The 18,248-nt window shown below is 40.7% G+C and overlaps 1 protein-coding gene across 4 annotated transcripts in view; it reads right to left on the minus strand.

Annotated features, from left to right (window-relative positions):
* The window catches only part of cep85l (centrosomal protein 85, like), a 30,562-nt gene extending 12,796 nt beyond the window's left edge, over positions 1-17,766 (minus strand). For 2 of the 4 annotated variants that reach the window (XM_054617969.1, XM_054617972.1), the window contains exons 1-9: positions 17,669-17,766; positions 17,503-17,569; positions 15,627-15,788; positions 13,121-13,947; positions 8,852-8,937; positions 6,680-6,797; positions 6,407-6,574; positions 5,966-6,118; positions 4,222-4,376 (exon numbers count right to left, since the gene is read on the minus strand). In XM_054617969.1, the coding sequence (XP_054473944.1) occupies positions 4,222-4,376; positions 5,966-6,118; positions 6,407-6,574; positions 6,680-6,797; positions 8,852-8,937; positions 13,121-13,947; positions 15,627-15,788; positions 17,503-17,569; positions 17,669-17,671 (1,739 nt within the window). In that variant the 5' untranslated portion in view covers positions 17,672-17,766. Of the gene's footprint in view, positions 1-4,221; positions 4,377-5,965; positions 6,119-6,406; positions 6,575-6,679; positions 6,798-8,851; positions 8,938-13,120; positions 13,948-15,626; positions 15,789-17,502 lie in introns of all 4 variants that reach the window. The other 2 variants (XM_054617970.1, XM_054617971.1) reach the window with 2 other exon arrangements.
* Positions 17,767-18,248: the final 482 nt, after the last annotated feature.

Genomic DNA, 18,248 nt, shown 5'->3' on the forward strand with positions numbered 1-18,248 from the left:
AGTCTGGTCAGATGACACCAAAATTGAACTCTTTGGATGCCATAATACACACCATGTTTGGAGGTCAAATGGCACTGCATATCACCCCAAAAACACCATACCAACAGTGAAGTTTGGAGGTGGGAACATCATGGTGTGGGGCTGTTTTTCAGCATACGGCACTTGCAAAACTTCATATAATTGAAGGAAGGATAAAAATCTGCTGCCAAGAGGATGATGAAGATGAAACAAGGATGGACATTTCAGCAAGACAATGATCCCAAACACACAGCCAAGGAAACTCTCAATTGGTTTCAGAGAAAAAAAACAAAGCTGCTAGAATGGCCCAACCAATCACCTGACTTGAATCCAATAGAAAATCTATAGAAAGAACTAAAGATCCATAGAAGAAGCCCACGGAACCTTCAAGATTTGAAGACTGTTTGTGTGGAAGAATGGGCCAAAATCACATCTGAGCAATGCATGTCTTGAAGCTAGTTTCTCCATACAGGATTTTATTACACATAACTTAATTTCTGGTGTCTTTGAAGGATTACTTGGGTTGTTACTGTCATTACCAACAAAAAATGGCTTTTTTGCCCGCTGTATGTGCTGCGGCCTCATGGGCATTGAAACATTCACCAGTATTCCAAATACATTTCAGTCCCTGACAAAAGTCTTGTGCTCAAGTTGACCTTTTTATATTTGTAATCAATTTTTTGTGTCATTTTTGAAATAATGTTTTGGTGCCATTTTCTATTACAGCTTGGTAAAGCCCACTAACTTATATTTCTGAACTTATTTGTTTGGTTTTAAAAAGAACCCCAGCACACCAGACCTTGACCTCTGACAACATGCCTAAGATGAGACCAAAGCGTTGATTATCAAGAGGCTGAAGACCAGATCCACTGCTTGGCTGACACCTTCAATGTGTCTCAGCATCAAAGAATAAGAAAAAGATTTGAAAACTGGAGATGTTTTTTCCGTCAATGTCAGCAGATACCTCAAGCACCTTTAAACAAAAGAAAAAAGTATGGATTTCTCAGATGAATCTTTGGTTGAATTACATCACAGCATTTACTGAGAAAATCAATGGTATTAGCTACCTTATTTTCAAATTTTGCCAGGATGGTGCTCCATCGCTGTTCCTCATCAAGTGCTCCAGGACGGCCTCATGGAGCATTCTGCATGGAAGACGAGAACATTCACCAGAGTGAACGTCGCAACACCCCATCCACTGGGTGTAGTTCTTCTGCCAAAACTTTTGTTCCTCTGCCTCAGCTATTATGTACTACTTGTGATTCCTCGCGACTCTGTTTATATAAGTCATCCAGTGTTGACTTATATAAGCACTGCCTCTGGTGGTCAGTAAGGATGAAATAGAACGAAAGTTACAGATGTAACTACTGTTCTATAATTCCTGGATGACCGCCAGAGTAAACTCGCGAGAAGATACCGTAGGACTGATCTCAGGGATGACACCGGAAGTTATACCCGGCTAGAGTCATCCGAGGTCACACGTGACTTTGTTGATATAAAGACTCGACCTGCGTGTGCGCGAGACGGAAGATATTCAGCGTTAAGCACTGCCTCTGACGGTCATCCAGGATTCATAGAGCTGTAGTTACAGCTGTAAATTTCATTTTATTATTTTTGTATTATATGGTTTTGTGTACTTGGTGGAGGAGACATTTGCTACGCCTCTTTTGACTGTGGGGATGTACGTTGTTTCATTTTTTGTGTCCTTTCCTGATGATATGAGAACCTGTATGAGTCCATTGGTAGTGAGTTAATCTGGATAGGTTGTAATTGCATTGTATGTGTTATGGGATATCTAGTGAATTAACTGTAAATGTATATGGGCATGTTTTCCTATGGGTGTTGAAAGGACCCTTTCTCATTCTAATTCTTAAAGAATAGTCATTGACTGGACTACTTGGTATCACAAATTTGAATAGTTCTGTACTTTTTTTTCTACTTCTTTTTCTCACTTTTAACTAAAATAGTGGATCTTACCTGGTTTGTTCCTGTTTTGTGGTCTCATGTTTTTTTTTTCTCTGATCAACCAAAGCGATCTCAAGTACGAGGCTTTTGTCTAGGCAGAGATAGGTCATAGTGTGTTTGTAACTGTCTTTTTTTTGTTTTAAGTTAACTGTACTGTTACTTGGGACACAGCTTCGTCCGCAATCCTGGTGAGCCCAATGTGGGGAATAACTGCTATTTTCCCACCTATACTGAGGGGAAGCAAAGGTGACTCTGGGTCTGGGATGAAAATGTGTTTGCTGCCTGGTGTAGGTCACTAACCTAGACGACTGTATACTAGGACAGTAAGCTGATACAACAAACTCTGTGGCTGCCAGCTGCATTCCTTCCGACAAGCATCTGATACATCTGATACATCTGAATTATTTTATTAAGAAACTATTTGAAAATGTGTTCCTCAATTTAACCCTTGAACAGAGATGCTGCCTACCCATATTCCCTTAAAGCTATTTTAAACAATAAGTATTGCAATTTGTAGATTTGTTTGGAAAAATAAGCACCCTAGAATGAAATTACAAAAGCTTAACCCTTCCATAAGTAAGGGTGGATTAGCCCTACCAAATTTAATGTGTTATCACTGGGCCTCACAACTGAGATTTGTCACAGAATGGGTTAAAGATAGTCAGTTCTTCTTTTCAGATTTGGAAAGTATAGTTCCAGAAAATGCTTTAATGTTACTTTTTGTATGTTGGAGAATGTTGCAAACTAAGATGAGGACAATATATACTTAGAAAGACGGCAAGTCTTTGAATAGCATACGTAAACACTTTGGAATTAGCCAATATTTATTCTTCGGACCTTTTGCCAATAACCCTGACTTTGAATATACTTGAATATATGTTTGGTTTAAAGATTGGAAGGCTGCTGGTATCTCATGATGTACGGTCCCAGCAAAATTCAGGCTAAGCCAGCAACAGGAGGTCAGTGACTGTTGTGTCCATGAATCCTGGAATCCTTGAATGTACATACACCTAGGTTATCAATGTGGTATGATAAATTACAATCAATCAATTATTCCCTACAAAAGGTTAGCCAATGTAATGCTTAAACGAGTTTGTAAAGGATTGGTTCCCCTTCGTACTAACTTTGCTTATAAATGGCCAGCAATAACCTGTATTGGAGTTAATGGGGCTTAATTTGCTCAACGAGCATTTTTCTGCTGTTGTTAAAAATATCCCTCTTGTGTTTCAGTTTTTTTAATCCATTTATTATTTTTTGGGGTGTTTGTGTCTTTGTTAAGAATTCACATGTTTATGCTGGGACAGCAGTACAAAACATCTTTGTTTACTTTTACCATATGTGTAACCTGAAATGTTCTGTTTTGTTTTTTCAAAATACGTAACAAAGAGCTATGATTTAGAAGAGATTTAAAGCTTCCAACATCTCTTTTTAACTTAAATTGGTAGTTAACTACTTCTCCCTCTTAAACTCTATTTCTAACAGACATAACAGAAAGAACATTAATTACTAACTTTTCTTGTACGCATACAATGGACTGCACACCAACAAAACCCATCAGCTGTACTCCCAAAGCCAAGCTATCTAAGGTTTTTTTTCACTGCTTGCTGCTAACACTCTCTTGATTGACAATAATTAGAACTGCGCCATAGGGTATCATCTTGCACATGATTTGACGAACAATTGTCAATCAATAAAACAACCAATCAGAGCCTTTGAATGCCCCGTGGCCTTTTTTTGAAGGTGAAGATGTCTGTCACCATGTGAGTTCAAAATGTTTCAACTTGATCAAAAAGAAACTTTCTATGTGCGGAGATAAGACACGAGAAGAGAAACTGCAAAAAGGTAACAGAAATACCTGAAGTTCCTGGAAGTTTTGAGATCAGTCAGAGTCCCATATATCCCACAAAACTGCATAGATGCATACCACACCAACATGGTAGGCGTTTACATTCATAATTAGCCAAAGCAAACATCTGTACAGGTTGTACATTGTCTGTTTGGGTCAAATACATTTGGAAAGAAAAAAACTCCAGGAAACCATTAGTGTAAATAACAGAAGGTGTCAATTTGCTTTGATGCAATCTGCATGTCATCCCTTCTCCTTTCTAATTGTGTCAAATTTCAAACTGTAAAATTGGGTCATTTTCTGGTTTTGCTTCTGTCCAAAGCAGTTAATTCCCCATTTTTTTCCACCTTAAAATGCAAAAGGCAGTCAAGATCAAATGGTTGATTATGTACCTTTGTACAGATGCAATCAACTCCTTTTCCCTCATGGCCTGCATCTCAATCCTGATATCTTTCTCCTTTATCAGAGCATATCCTTCTTCTAGGCTCTTATGTAACCGAGATGCAGTTTTCTCCAGATGCTTGGCTTTCTGCTGTACCTCCTCCTGCTGAGCAAACACAAACGTGCACAGTCTATTCACAGAACAGAATCATGTGTGGCAGACAACCCTGATGTGGACTATATCTCAATAACCAATTAAGCTTTACAATAAATACATTTACATATTGCTCTCAACATTCCAGACAAATTACTCAAACAATAACACTGGTTCTGAAACTATACTTTATTTGTGTGTGTGCTTTCTGGCGCCAGTACTGTGAAATATACACTCATTATTATGAGTTATTTATACTGGGGTTGTATGAGTTACTTCTCAAAAGCCAGAGTACTACCTTACTGTAGGTAGTACTCTGGAGTTTGGAGAAACAGACAGGAGTACCAGCACAGGAGCAAAGTAATGTACTGCCAAACATATTTTAGACACCTGAAAAAATCAATAACAGTTTTTTAGCTTTCATTGCTTTAGCTTGCTAATATAATAAATTCAGAAAGGGCTGTAAGTATTTTCTTATGTTGTTACTTGCATTGCTTAGCTCAAATATAACCTACATAATCAAATTAAATATAACCTATATAAGAAAAATTGATCTATGCCTGACTTGGGGTTTTGTCTCAATCTCATTTAGCCCGAACACCATTTGCATAAAAGCAGAGACAGCAGCACCAGCCACGGCCTGGCCCTCTGTCATGACATCTTGGCGCCCACCGAGGCCTTTGACCCAGTCATAACAAACCTTGCCTCGTTTGAAAGAAGAAGTATGCCTGCGGGAGGGGGAAACAAGATAGCGCATAGCAGGAATGGCAGTTCAGCTTGTGTAAAGCATATATACTCTGCAAAAACTGGTGGTCTTTCCCCATGGATGGTGGAGCTTTTCCCCACCATCCATAAGGAAAGACCTCTAATCATTGAGCTGAATTATTCTAAATGTCTGTTCAATAAACACTTAAAGACATTTCAGAGTTTCTGGCCACCTTTATTTCTCACAGGGAAATGATAAAGATTTATATCCACCACAACAGTCACATCAGTTGGTTTGTTTGTGTTATGTGTGACTTTGGTGAGTTCAAACTAACCCTTTAAAATATCAAAGTTACACATTTACACAAGCAAACTAACCAATTGAGTCAGTGGTAGACTAACAACTCCCCTGTGTTGTGCAAAGTAAATGTAAACTGTTTTTGTCAAAGGAGTCTAGTGGCTTTGAAGAGGGCATAGAGCAATGTAATGGCTTCAGTTTCAGTTCCAGTTTGAGAAAGGGCTGTCTGATGTCAAGGTTTCTGGTAAAAATATTCTAAATATAGAGTACAAACTAATACAATTTTTGGTGTCTAAAAGATGTTTTGATGTTGACCCCGTCCATAGCAGTACATTACTTTGCTCCTGTGATGAGCTATTCCTTTAAAACAAAGACATACAAGAGAGAGTTTATTTTATTATTCAAAGTTACGTTTCTGATATGATCCCAACACAGCTGAACACGGGTAAGTACAAGAAGGATTTATTCTATTTTCCTTTTGTCTACTCTTTTGTCTACACACAGCTGCTTTTCTAATCCTAGTGTATGAAATGCACCTTAAGTTGCATGGGCAGACATTATGTAGCAACAGCCAATATGCGTATGTATGTGTGAGTACCTGCTGGGCCTGTGCCTGCACCTCGTCCAGCGTTGGCAGGTCGGAAAGGTATTTCTCCAGTGTCTCTATGCGTTGCTGTTTTTCTTGGTTCTGTTCGTTCTCTCGCTGACACTTCTTTTTCAGACTGCTGATGTAGCGATCCCTTGTCTTTATCTGTGATTAAAAAAAACAAGAAACTCATATACCAGATACACTGATGTCATGCTATGATGCTGAATGTAATGAACTAATTTCAACATATCATAAAAAGCTGATACAAATGTTATACATCAGTTTTCATGTTCACTAAATACAATTATTAAAAAAGGGGTGGATGACAAAAAGACATTTGTCCAAGTGGCCTATATTTGTTTCTTGTGGTTGTGTGTAGGATCAGAAGGACTACTTTCTGCGCTCACCATTTTTGTTTCACTTTCTTTGTATAAATGATCTTTGCTGTACCTTTTCCTCCAATTTTCTGATTTCCTCTGTATATTTGTTTGTGACTTGCTTGAAGAAATCATTCAAATGGAGAACTTCCAGTTCAGCGACAGCTAGCTTCCTGCTAAGTTCTTCATCACAGCACAGCCTATCGCATGTCTGTCTGCATGGCTTTCTCATTGCTGATTCCTATTGGACAACCAGAACTTTTGCTGTGACTTGTATTATGAAAAATATTTGACATGGTTATAACATTATGATTTTGGATACTCATTCATCACAGAGATGTGTCACCTTAGTATTTTGAATGTGTGAGCCATCAAACCACCCTCTCTGGCTCTGCAGGACATGCTGTGCTTTGAGCTCATTCTCTTTGATCCGGGCACGGAGCTGCAAGATCTGCTGCTTTTGTCTGCAACACAGAATGTCTTCCTGCTTAATACATTGTCATCTGTAAATGCAGTGTAAATGCAAAACATCTGAGAGCTTTATACACTAGAAATATGAATGAAGACAGAATAAGCAAGCCAAACAAGGCAGGGCAAAACATTAGCTATGCACCCGTTCATTAAATTACTGGAACCTCTTTAATCTTATCTACCACACCCGCTCCACACACACCCAACACCTTGTCATAGTGCGCCTCTGGAACTGTCAGTCAGCTTCCTGCAGGACTGAGTTCATCTCTGGTTCAGCTCCTTGCTCTCACTGAGACTTGGATTATACCAGAAAACACTTCCACCCTTGCAGACCTCCCTTCAGCCAACTCCCACAAACCCAGACCTCTAGATCTACTAAAGCACCTCGCAACCATACATTACACATATTGAGCATTTTTCACAACCAGATAAGCAACATATTGCAAGATCCCTTGCATCACACCATTAATCTATTGCATTCCTGACCTACTTCCTTTCCTTTCCTAACCCATCTCATCAATATCTTTGACAACTGGTTGTTTTCCAACACTCTAAAAGTAGCTAGAGAGAACCCTCTTGTAAAGAAACCCACACTCTTTTCTTCCATTTCCTTATAAAATACTTAAATGTGCTGTTTTCTGTACATCACCAGAACAACTTTCTTGAGCCCCACCAGTCTGGTTTTAAGGCAGGCCACTCAACTGAGATTGCCCTCCTTGAATTCACAAAGGATTTCCACACGGCTATAGCAGCCTCCTTCTCCTCAGTCGTCTTCCTGCTGGACCTTTCAGCAGCATTTGAAATATTGAACCCGCAGATCCTCCTCTCTGCACTCAAATAACTGGGAGTATAGGCTCTGCACTCTACCTGTTAACATCCTACCCTCAAGGACCGCACTTACAGGTTACATTGGAGATAATTTGTGTCTGAACCTTGGAGCCTCACTACTAGGGCCCCTAGAGTTCAGTTCTGGGTCCCATCCTTTTTTTCTCACACCAAGTCACCTGGCTCTTACCACAGCTATGCAGAGGACATTCCACAAATCTGTCTTTCCACTGGTCTGAAACCCAATTTTCAGCCTGTCCGACTGACATCTCCCAGTGGATGTCTGCACAACACCTAAAGCTCAACCTCAACAAGAGTGAGCTGCTCTTCCTTCTAGGGAAGGCATCTCCCGTCTGTTACCTCTCATTCACCATAGAAAACTCTGTGCTTTCCCTGGCTCGAACTGCAAGAAACCTGGTTGTGGTACTGGATGACCAGCTGTTTGCAGCTCATCTAGAGTAGAGCAGCCCAGCTGGTCTTCAAACTACCCAAGTTCTCCCACACTTTAACCCACTCCTTCACATCGAGTGGCTGCTCAAATCCATTTGAAGGCACTGGTACTTGCCTACCACAATGCCAATAGCTCAGGCCCATCCTCCATTCAGGACATGGTCAAAGCATTTCCTATTTATTTCCTGGTTGAGACTCCAGTACAGGACTATACTATAGCCACATGTGCATTTTGGATGATTTTTGACCATAAAACCTCCACAAAGATGATTCCAAGTAAAGAAATTGGTACAATCATTACTGGAAGGAAATCACAATTGAGCTGGTAAAGTATTGGTTCAGGATGCAGCACACTTTTCAACTTGGTCTGTTCAATGGATGTTTGTCACAGTCAAATATATAGTTTATGGCTGTGGGATTCCTCCATTACCTTTACCTTACACTGTGTGCAATGTTTGAGTATTACAATATCATACCTACTCCAATAAGATTTATTCTATTTTGTGGTCCTTTTGATTTAATTTGCATTAAATCGTAAAGAAGTGTCTTTTTAGTTGTTATCTATGTTTTCAGTAACTTTGCACTGCACATCATATGTATTCCTACATATAGATATGGAACGAGCATGATTCAAAATCATATTTCCTGTAACTTCAATAAGCCAAGAACAGAAACATTTAAGCATGCGCTCTGAACAGAGACATTTAACAACATCACTGTTGGAGGAAGAGTCAGGGCAGGTCCAAGTGTTTGTGAGTGTGTCCGGCAGTACCTATCTATCTCCAGCTCTCTCTGTCTCAGCAGCCCCTCTTTAACCTTCACCAGAGAGTTGATAGGAATGGAGGTCCCCATCAGCATCTGAAAACACAGATTCAATGCACAAATACATATTGACATAATGTAACATCAGTATATTATGCTTAGAATTTACATCCCGTAAGGATAAATTAATTTTCTTAATTAATAGTGATCAGTAATTGATTGTATAAAATCTGTGGTTATGTAAAATAAAACTTTTTTAAAAACAATTCTCATGGGCTATTTTAATACCATAACCCCTATTAATTATCTATTTAAATGATACATATCACAGCTTCAAATTCATCAGCTCTCGGAACATGCTGTGAGGCTCTTTCATCAGCAAAAAAAAGGTCCTCGCACATCAGCCTGGACTCAGTATCACTCCAAGCATCCCTACCTAGCAAGAAATGACCTATCTCGCAATGTTAATGAATGTGAAACACTGTAATGCGTGAACAAATAAACAGACAATCTTACCTAGGCTGTGTATGTTGAACTAACGCTAACTGATGTGTTTTCTTGTTGAAAATGCAATCGTTGTTGTACATTGGTTTTGGCAGGCAGCTGTTCCCTCCTCCCGGTACTGTGGACAGGCACGAAATATTTTAGTAGGAGGGAGTACAAGATGCCTGGATAAATCCAAAGAAAAAATACAAGCTAAAGCTAGCCCACCAACTGACAGCTTGGCTCTGGCTCACTTGACCTCTATTATACGCTGGAATAAGTCTGAGAAAAAAGGACTGGTAAGCTGCCAGTTCTGGAAAACTGAGAACTTTCTGTGGAAAGAGGGACTTTACCTTTTTACACCTTCGTATTATCTACAACAATACTTCTTTAAAGTTAGGCGCGCAGGTAAAGAGCTAGCTAGCACTGACAGTTGGTAGATGGTAGCAGTGGTTGCACATAAAGACCCTACAAGAAAAAGAGATCACAGCCTATGGCAAGAAAATTAAAAAACAACCTGATCTACCTCACCAAAGATTGGAGACCACCACACACATACAGCAGAATGCAGACAAATACATTTTTTTCCACCATCAACAAACTCCTCAAGCCCATGGACACCATCTCCACCTCCTTCACCACCAGCAAATGCAACTCATTTCTATCCTTCTTCAATGACAAAATCATCGCAATACACAACCAGCTGGCTGCCCCCTCCCCCTCCACAGCACAGAAACCGCCCTACTGAAAATCACAAATGACATACTTCTCTCTGCTGACTCTGGCTTCCTCACCATCCTTGACCTCAGCGCCGCCTTCGACACCATCAACCACTCCATCCTCCTCTCACGTCTCCAGCACTCCCTTGGCATAACTGGCACTGCCCTCTCCTGGTTCACCTCATATCTCTCAGACCGACATCAATTCATTGCCATAGATAACTGTAAATCCTCCACCTCCCCAGTCACCCACGGTGTTCCCCAAGGTTCTGTGCTTGGTCCCCTCCTCTTCATCATTTACATCCTTCCCCTTGGAAAATCATCCGTCGTCATGGTCTACATTTCCACTGCTACGCTGACGACACCCAACTCTCCTCCACTTCTCCTCCACTCTCACCACCTGCAAGACCATCACCCCGGTCAGTCACCCACTCCACTCTCACCACCTGTCTCACTGATATAAAATCATGGATGCAACAGAATTTTCTCAAACTCAACTGCAATAAATCTGAAATACTCATCATCGGCCCTAACTCCCTCACCCGCTCAGCCCAGACCTTCTCTCTCAACATTGATGGCTCCATCGTCACCCCCTCCACCCAGGTCCGCAACCTCGGAATCATCCTCGACCCCACCCTCTCTTTCCTACCCCACGCCAACCACATCACCAAAACTGCCTTCTTTCACCTCAGGAACATTGCACGCCTCCGGCCCTCCCTGTCCTCTGCCACCACCGAAATTCTCATCCATGCCCTCATAACCTCCAGACTCGACTACTGCAACAGCATCCTCTATGGCTCTCCCAACAAAATCCTCAATAAACTCCAATATGTTCAGAACTCTGCCGCTCGACTGCTCACCTCCACCCGCCGCTACGAACACATCACCCCGGTCCTACGCAACCTCCACTGGCTCCCGGTCAAATACAGGATAGACTTTAAAATATTACTCACCACCTACAAAGCCCTAAACAACCTGGCCCCTCCCTCAGGACCAAGCGCCGGACCTGGGGTGACAGGGCCTTCTCAGTTGCTGCACCGTCCCTCTGGAACGCCCTCCCCATCCACATCCGTCAGGCTGCCACCCTATCATCATTCAAACAAGCCCTCAAAACCCACCTCTTCAAACTCACCTTCACCTGCTAACCCCTGCTCCCTTTCCCTCCACTACATGACTCATTCCGCACAGCTTCTCCAGTTTTCTTTTTTTTATTTTATATTCTGTTTGTTTGTTTTGTTTGCTCCTTTGTGTTCTTTTTTTTGTTTTGTTTATCTTCGCCCTATGTAAAGCGTCTTTGGGTATCTAGAAAAGGGCTATATAAAATTAAAGTATTATTATTATTATTATTATTATTATTATTATTTTTATTACTTCCAAAAATGAACCTCACTGAAAACAAATTCACATTAGGAAATATATGATTTGAACATAAAAAACATCTTACATAGTTTGGCTTGAACATAAATTCCACTGCACATTATGGCATGGCTTTAAATGAGCTAAAGGAGAAGGCAAGAAGGGCTTTTCATGCAATCATAAGAAATTACATATCAACCCTTAATAGAGGTAGGGAAGCGTGAGGTCCACTAACCAGCCAAGACCTCCCAAAGTATGCAAAAACATACTGGATTTCACAGACACACAGTTTATAAAGCATGCAGGGCAGAAATAGGCCAATGCCCTCTAATAATTAAAAAATTCATATGCAAGCTATCAAATTGTATAGATACCTCTAATCTAGTGAGTGCCACTCCTACCAGTACAAGGCCCTGGAGTGCCAAGTTGAATGCAGATAAGAGTCAGCTAGACCTGAAGCTCTGCCCACACACACCAGGGATCAGGACAGACACCAAACAATCTGGCCCAATGAAATCATCTCAATACAAAACAAAACAAAAATGTTGGAAAGAAAAGACCAAATCACAAAGTAATTTGGAATTATATTTGACCCTAAACAGAGAGAACATGGTGGCACAGTCCCTGATTGCTGTGACAGATATAAAACTAAGAAAAACATTTGGCAATGTACAGACTGAGAGGACGCAGCCTGACCATAGAAACAGGACATCACAGGAAGAACAGACAGGCTAGGCTGTTCCTATTTTTAAAGAAGAAAGGTGGAGACAGAATCCAACTCCAAGCTTTAATGTGAGAAATGTATCGATGTAAAATAAGTTTTCTTTGAAAAAAAAAATACACAACCATCTCCCTGATCCTCAGAAACTGCCATATTGTGTGGTGAAAAATCAATGTGCAATATTAGCTGCAAAATATGTTGACAGTTGCCATTGTTGCTTTTAGCACCTACATTAGAGGTGCTAAAAGCTCTGTATTAAATGTTACTGATTTACATATTTGTGTGTGTTTAAAGTGCCTTTTAAGAGTATTTGTTAGTTATTATCTATTTTGTTTAAAACTCCTCTAAAACATAATTATATAATAATATGTAAATTACCTTTGGCAATAATTTAACCTGAACATTCAAGCCAATAAAGCTTATTTGAATTTGAGGGAAAGAGAGGAGAGAGAGAGAGAGAGAGAGAGAGAGAGAGACAGTGGACATACAAGTATAGACGTGACACACAAAAGTTTGTTTGATCATGAAGCCAAATATTACGATTCAATTCTCAGGTTTTTCAGACAAACAGAGTCAGCCTAATCTTAAGAATGTGTCCAGTGCAGGTTGAAAGCGCATCGTAGCCTACGTCTGGTGTATGAAATGTCTGTATCGTCACTGTGCTGCATCCTTTTGATTACGTCCCTGCGCTGTCTCACTCCCTCCCTCATATTTTTGCATTACTCATACTCATAGGACTTGAGTAACATCCAGTAACTGGTACTTTTGTTTCCTTTTGTTTTACTGTGGTGGCCCAAATGTGTTCAGAGATATTTTTAGCAACGTTCTGTACAACTGATCCAAAATCAGACGGATGCCAGGAACAACTTGACCATTTCTCAATAGCCCAAAACCAAGAGTTTAACAAGGCTTGAGACAAAGAGAAGTGCAAGACTTCCAAAAAGTGGTCTCAAGAACAGACTCCGGACTGGAGGTCTACAACCCTGAATTTTTCTCTCACCTGGGTAAGCCCTGGTTCCAGCTGATGTTCCTGTTGACATGACAAAGGTCCATCTCCACCACAGCCCTCTGGTCCAGTAGCACTGATTTGACCTCCCCCCTCTACCTTTGGCCTAAACTCCATCTGCTCAGTTAGCCACATCTGGGTGCGAATTGCAGGCTGAATTGGGGAGCCCCTGTCAGTCTGATGACCCAGTGGCGATTTTGCTTGCTTGGGTATGCTGAGGCCATAAACCTGTGCACCACCCTGAGCCAGTTTAGCTTCTGGTGAAGCACTATAGTTCATGTCCAAACTGTTGTGTTTTACGGATGAGGACAGAGCTGAGGAAAGGGACAGGTCTTTTTCCAAACCATTGTATCTACTGCTGTGGTTGTAGCTGAAGCAGGGGCCGGCACCTGGTGAGCATTGCAGCAAGCTATGGCAGAGCAAGGAGGAAGATAAAGGTAAATAAAGATCCACATTTGAACCAAGGGTTTCCTTTCTGTACCCATATAGCAGACCTCTGTCCAGGGAGCCGAGTGAATCTGAGTTGTACGGATTGCGTGATGTCCTAATGGAGCTCTTATTAGCCCCAGAGGACAACTTGGTGAGAGAGGACCACCTCCGGATGGGCTGATGGTCCTTAATGTCCAGACAGCTTGGTGCACCAAGGGGAGACAAAGCTGGTGTAAGCAGTTGGCAAGACCTGCTCCCGCGGCCTGTGCTGCTGGTTGAGGAGGATGGGGACAGCGTGACATGGACAATGGGGATGGCACTATCATCCTGGCTCACGTGCCGCTGGGACAGCGGCTGGAAGGACAAAGGCGTGGTGCTGGAACTGGAGTCGTCTGTAAGACATACAGAATTTTAAAGACTTATCTCAGACATCATCATCATCATTATTATTATCATCCTCATCAAAACAAGCATATAAGTAAACATTAATGTTTCAGCATCATACTGAATGCTTCTTAGAATGCTAATTATGCCGTAAAACTACCATAAACAAAATAGGATTTCCGTTAATCCAAAATGCAGAAACTCAGTATATTCAAAAACCACACGCATGAGAAGAATACAAATGGTCGAAGGTACATTAGATTTTGCCAAGTGGTATTATTGTTGGTGTCGCTGTCGTAAAGACAACCAAAACACTTTAGCAGGGCACAGGCAACATTTCAGATGTTTTTGTACCTCGTCTTTGGTGTTAACGGTTTGTTGGCTATGTATGATTGCAATTGTGTTCAGCACTATGCCTAACCAAACTTTCTCCCTTTGGGACAACATAGTGGGGAGAGTTTAGCTCAGTGGTAGAGCAGGGTCGTCCTTCAATCAGAGTATTGGCGGTTCGGTCCCGGCTCCGCTAGTCCATGTCGGTGTGTTTTGGGCAGGATACTTAACCCCAAATTGCTCACGCAGGGTACACCAGGTGTGTAAATGGGTATGAATGATTAGTTAGAGTCTTGATGTGCAGGTGGCACCTTGCATAGACCATAACAACCATCACAACCAGGACTGGAGCAGGACGTTTCACAGTGGTGAGTTGTTACCAGTTTAATCAATTACTGCACTATGTAGCTAACGCTAGCATTAGGCCTATGCTGTGCTGTAAAACACGAGTCCTTCTCTTTATCTAAGAAGCTCAGAATTACACTCACGTTGTAAACTACTGAAACAGCACATTGTTAACAAATAAAGGAGGCTATTTTAACTACTGAAGGATGTCAGAAAGTTACTCAGACCATAATGATGCTGTGTTACTCTGGAAACGGCGTTGGGCAGATGTTAAGGTAACTTCATCCAGTAGAATAGCCAGAATAAAAACTCAACAGCTGAACCACAAGGTGACCAAGTTAATACACCAATTTGGTAGGTATGTTAAAAAGAAATTCTGTTGCTTGAGGCGCATGACCTACCCTGTATTCATGGTACAAACATCTTTCAACATTGTTACAGTAAGAAAACAACCCAGACGAGCACAAGAGTCGAGACTGCAGCCTTTAAAACTTTTAAAGACAATAATGAAAACAACAATAGAAGTGACATATGACTCTATGACTTAATTCGAGTAGTAAACTATATTAACAAGTAAGCCCTATATTTCTGACTATTAAAGTAATGCAACCCCAGCAAGGCTTTCAAACCAATAGGCCTGACTTTGAGAAGTATTAGACCAGTTTTAATATGTAGGCCCTACATAAATGACTTTGGCTCACGATTAGGCCTGTGCTTTCTTAATTATAACAAGAACTTCAGTAGGCTAAGAAATATACCCCATTTCGAAAAAACCTGTGCTTACGGCATGGGAGGTATCATTGTCGATAGAGTTCTAAGTTTCTGTATGCTCTCCTGTGAAGTTAAGCCTGTTGTCTGAAGTTAAGCCTGTTGTCTGATCAGACATACCTGTGATGTCTGGCACAATGAATTGTGCGCATCCCCAAGCAGCAGACTTCATCATACATTTGGATAACGCATAACCTTTTTGAAAGAGACAAACGATGCAGCATAAATAGACAGGACATCATACCTTCCAGGCTGTCAGAGCAGTAAGTACCAATGCCAGTATCACCACTATCAGACACTGTGCTGAGTCGCCGCTGACCACAGATACTGTTCCCAGGGCCAGGGAGGTTGCTGTGCCAGGCTGATTCGTGGCCAGGGACCCATCCTGGAGAACCACCACTGGAGCCTAAAACAACAATTTTAAAAAGGCTTTCTGTGACACAAGTTTTTCATTTACAAAAACATTTCAGGTTATCAGAACAATTTATTCAGACTCTCTTTTTTTTGAAATCCAATATTTTTGGTAGTACTGTTCAAAAAAGTTTAGTGGGTGTTAAGGCAGAAAAACAGCCGAACACCTGCGTGGCCTAAATCGGCCCTGAATGCTTGCTTAGTCACGCTGACCTTAGCTGACCTGCAAACTGTATGCCCATTAAAGTGAATAAAGATGACAGCATAAATGTCTGCAGCATGGTGCACCTGGGTTGTGCCTGCACACCTGTGGTCATCAAAATTGCAAAACGTTGCTGGTCACACCCACATGTGCCTGTGCCAAGAGGCCAGACTTGCAATTGAGTCTACTTGGCTAAAAGCTAACATTAGCACACAGACAGGCTCAAAATGACAATGCTAGCATTCTGATGTCTATATTAATTTACCATGTTAATAGAAATAGCATGTTAGCATGCTAGGATTCACTTCTTAGCTCACCAGATGTAGGCTGTGGGTATAAGCCTGCCGTTAGCTGTGTATCTCATGCAGCATTGTCCTTCCTTGTCTGCGCTATCTACTTTACAACGGCAACATCGCAGCATCCTGTGCTTGCGACTGTGATTGGTTTAAAGAAATACAAACAGCAGACACATCTTTCTACAGCTTAAGCACAGCGCTGTGGGGATTGGTCTGGTTGTTCAAGACTAATTAGCACGTAAGACAGAGTCCAACTGAGGCTAATAGAAATGTCATAGGTATTTCAGCCTCTGAAACATGCACATCGTATTAGCCAGTGGGAGACTGCCAAAATGCTGCTTGTGTACACATTTGTATGGGGATTTGCATGATTAAGTGTGTGTTGCAAGTATCATAATAGTTGCCAATTTGTTTTCTGTCAAGCGACTAATCAATCAGCTCTAGGTATGGAGATAGTTTTGTCAATCTCTTTTTTTTTTTTTTTTTTTTTTTTTTTTGTATCTGCAGGTCAGTTTTCCCCCAACGACAACCTCATCATCTCCAGGAAGATTAGTGGTATATTACATTGTGGGACATCTGTGGGGAATTCTGCAGAATAAACCTAATTGCGCAGTCATTTTCCGTTGAAGATTTCAACGTTTGATTATTTTGAAATGTTAACATTAACATTCAGTCATTTTCCGTTGAAGATTTCAACGTTTGATTATTTTTAACATTCAGCTCTTGTGTATATATATATATATATATATATATATATATATATATATATATATATATATATATATATATATATATATATATATATATATATATATATATATATATATATATATATATATATATATATATATATATATATATATATATATATATATATATATATATATTATATATATATATATATATATATTTGCTGTATACTAATAATTATTTAATATTGATTTCAACCAAATCACAGCCCTGGCTGATCATTAACTCGTTTAGGCCGATTTAGTTTCCTACAATCATCTCAGTTGCTGTTGCTTTCTTAACTACTCCGTTCATTTGACTATGTAGCCTTGTAGCACAGCATCACAGTGCCGTCCTATCCAAGGTGCTAGCTGCTGTACTGGAGCTGCTCTTGGCCTTTAGAGCTGAATCATCGGATGTAGCTCGCTCGCATGTCGGGCATCACCGTGTCATCCCACACCGTTATCTCACAAGCGTCTCACCTTTTTTAGTAGATTCGTATCCATCTTCTAAATCACTTCTGGACCACATTCCGTATGATTGCGGGCTCTATATAACAGCAGAAAAAAAACGGCAGTCTGATCAGAGGACGACAGAAAAAAACAAAAAACGAGGCCAAGATCTGAAAACACCGGTAGCAGACTGTACCATTCATTACATTGTAGTACAAAAGATCAGAAGATCATATCTGGAATATATGTCTCTGGTCTCAAAAACATTCTATCTGACAACAGTATCCTTGCTATAAATTCAGCCCGCAAGTCTGGAGCTGAACGTCCTCTAGGAGGAAATGCTCCCAACAAACTCCTCCTCCGCCAGCACTACACACACTACACACACAACAAACACTAAATAAAATACACACACTACACACATTTTACTGTTCATATTAACCCCCATGTTCTCTCGACATTCTGACTGCTAATACCAAATACAAGGTTAAGAAACAATCTTAACACAATGGTCTAAGTGTGTCTTTTTCATTTAGAAACTGTCGAATCCAACAACATGACACTCACTGCAATAAAGGGCGTAAGATATTAAGAGTCAAATATTTTTGAATGCCAAAAATAATGCCAAACATCCACTCTAGTATTTCTCCTATTTTCATTTTGTAGCCCAGCACCGCCTAGAGGGGCAGCAGGCCAACACCTTGACTCAATGAACGAAACAAGGGTCTGTGGTGAGCTCACATGTCTGTAATAACAGCAGGACAGTTGAGTGTCTG

Source organism: Anoplopoma fimbria, chromosome 18, assembly GCF_027596085.1.
Source record: "Anoplopoma fimbria isolate UVic2021 breed Golden Eagle Sablefish chromosome 18, Afim_UVic_2022, whole genome shotgun sequence".
In the NCBI taxonomy this organism is placed as follows: domain Eukaryota; kingdom Metazoa; phylum Chordata; class Actinopteri; order Perciformes; family Anoplopomatidae; genus Anoplopoma; species Anoplopoma fimbria.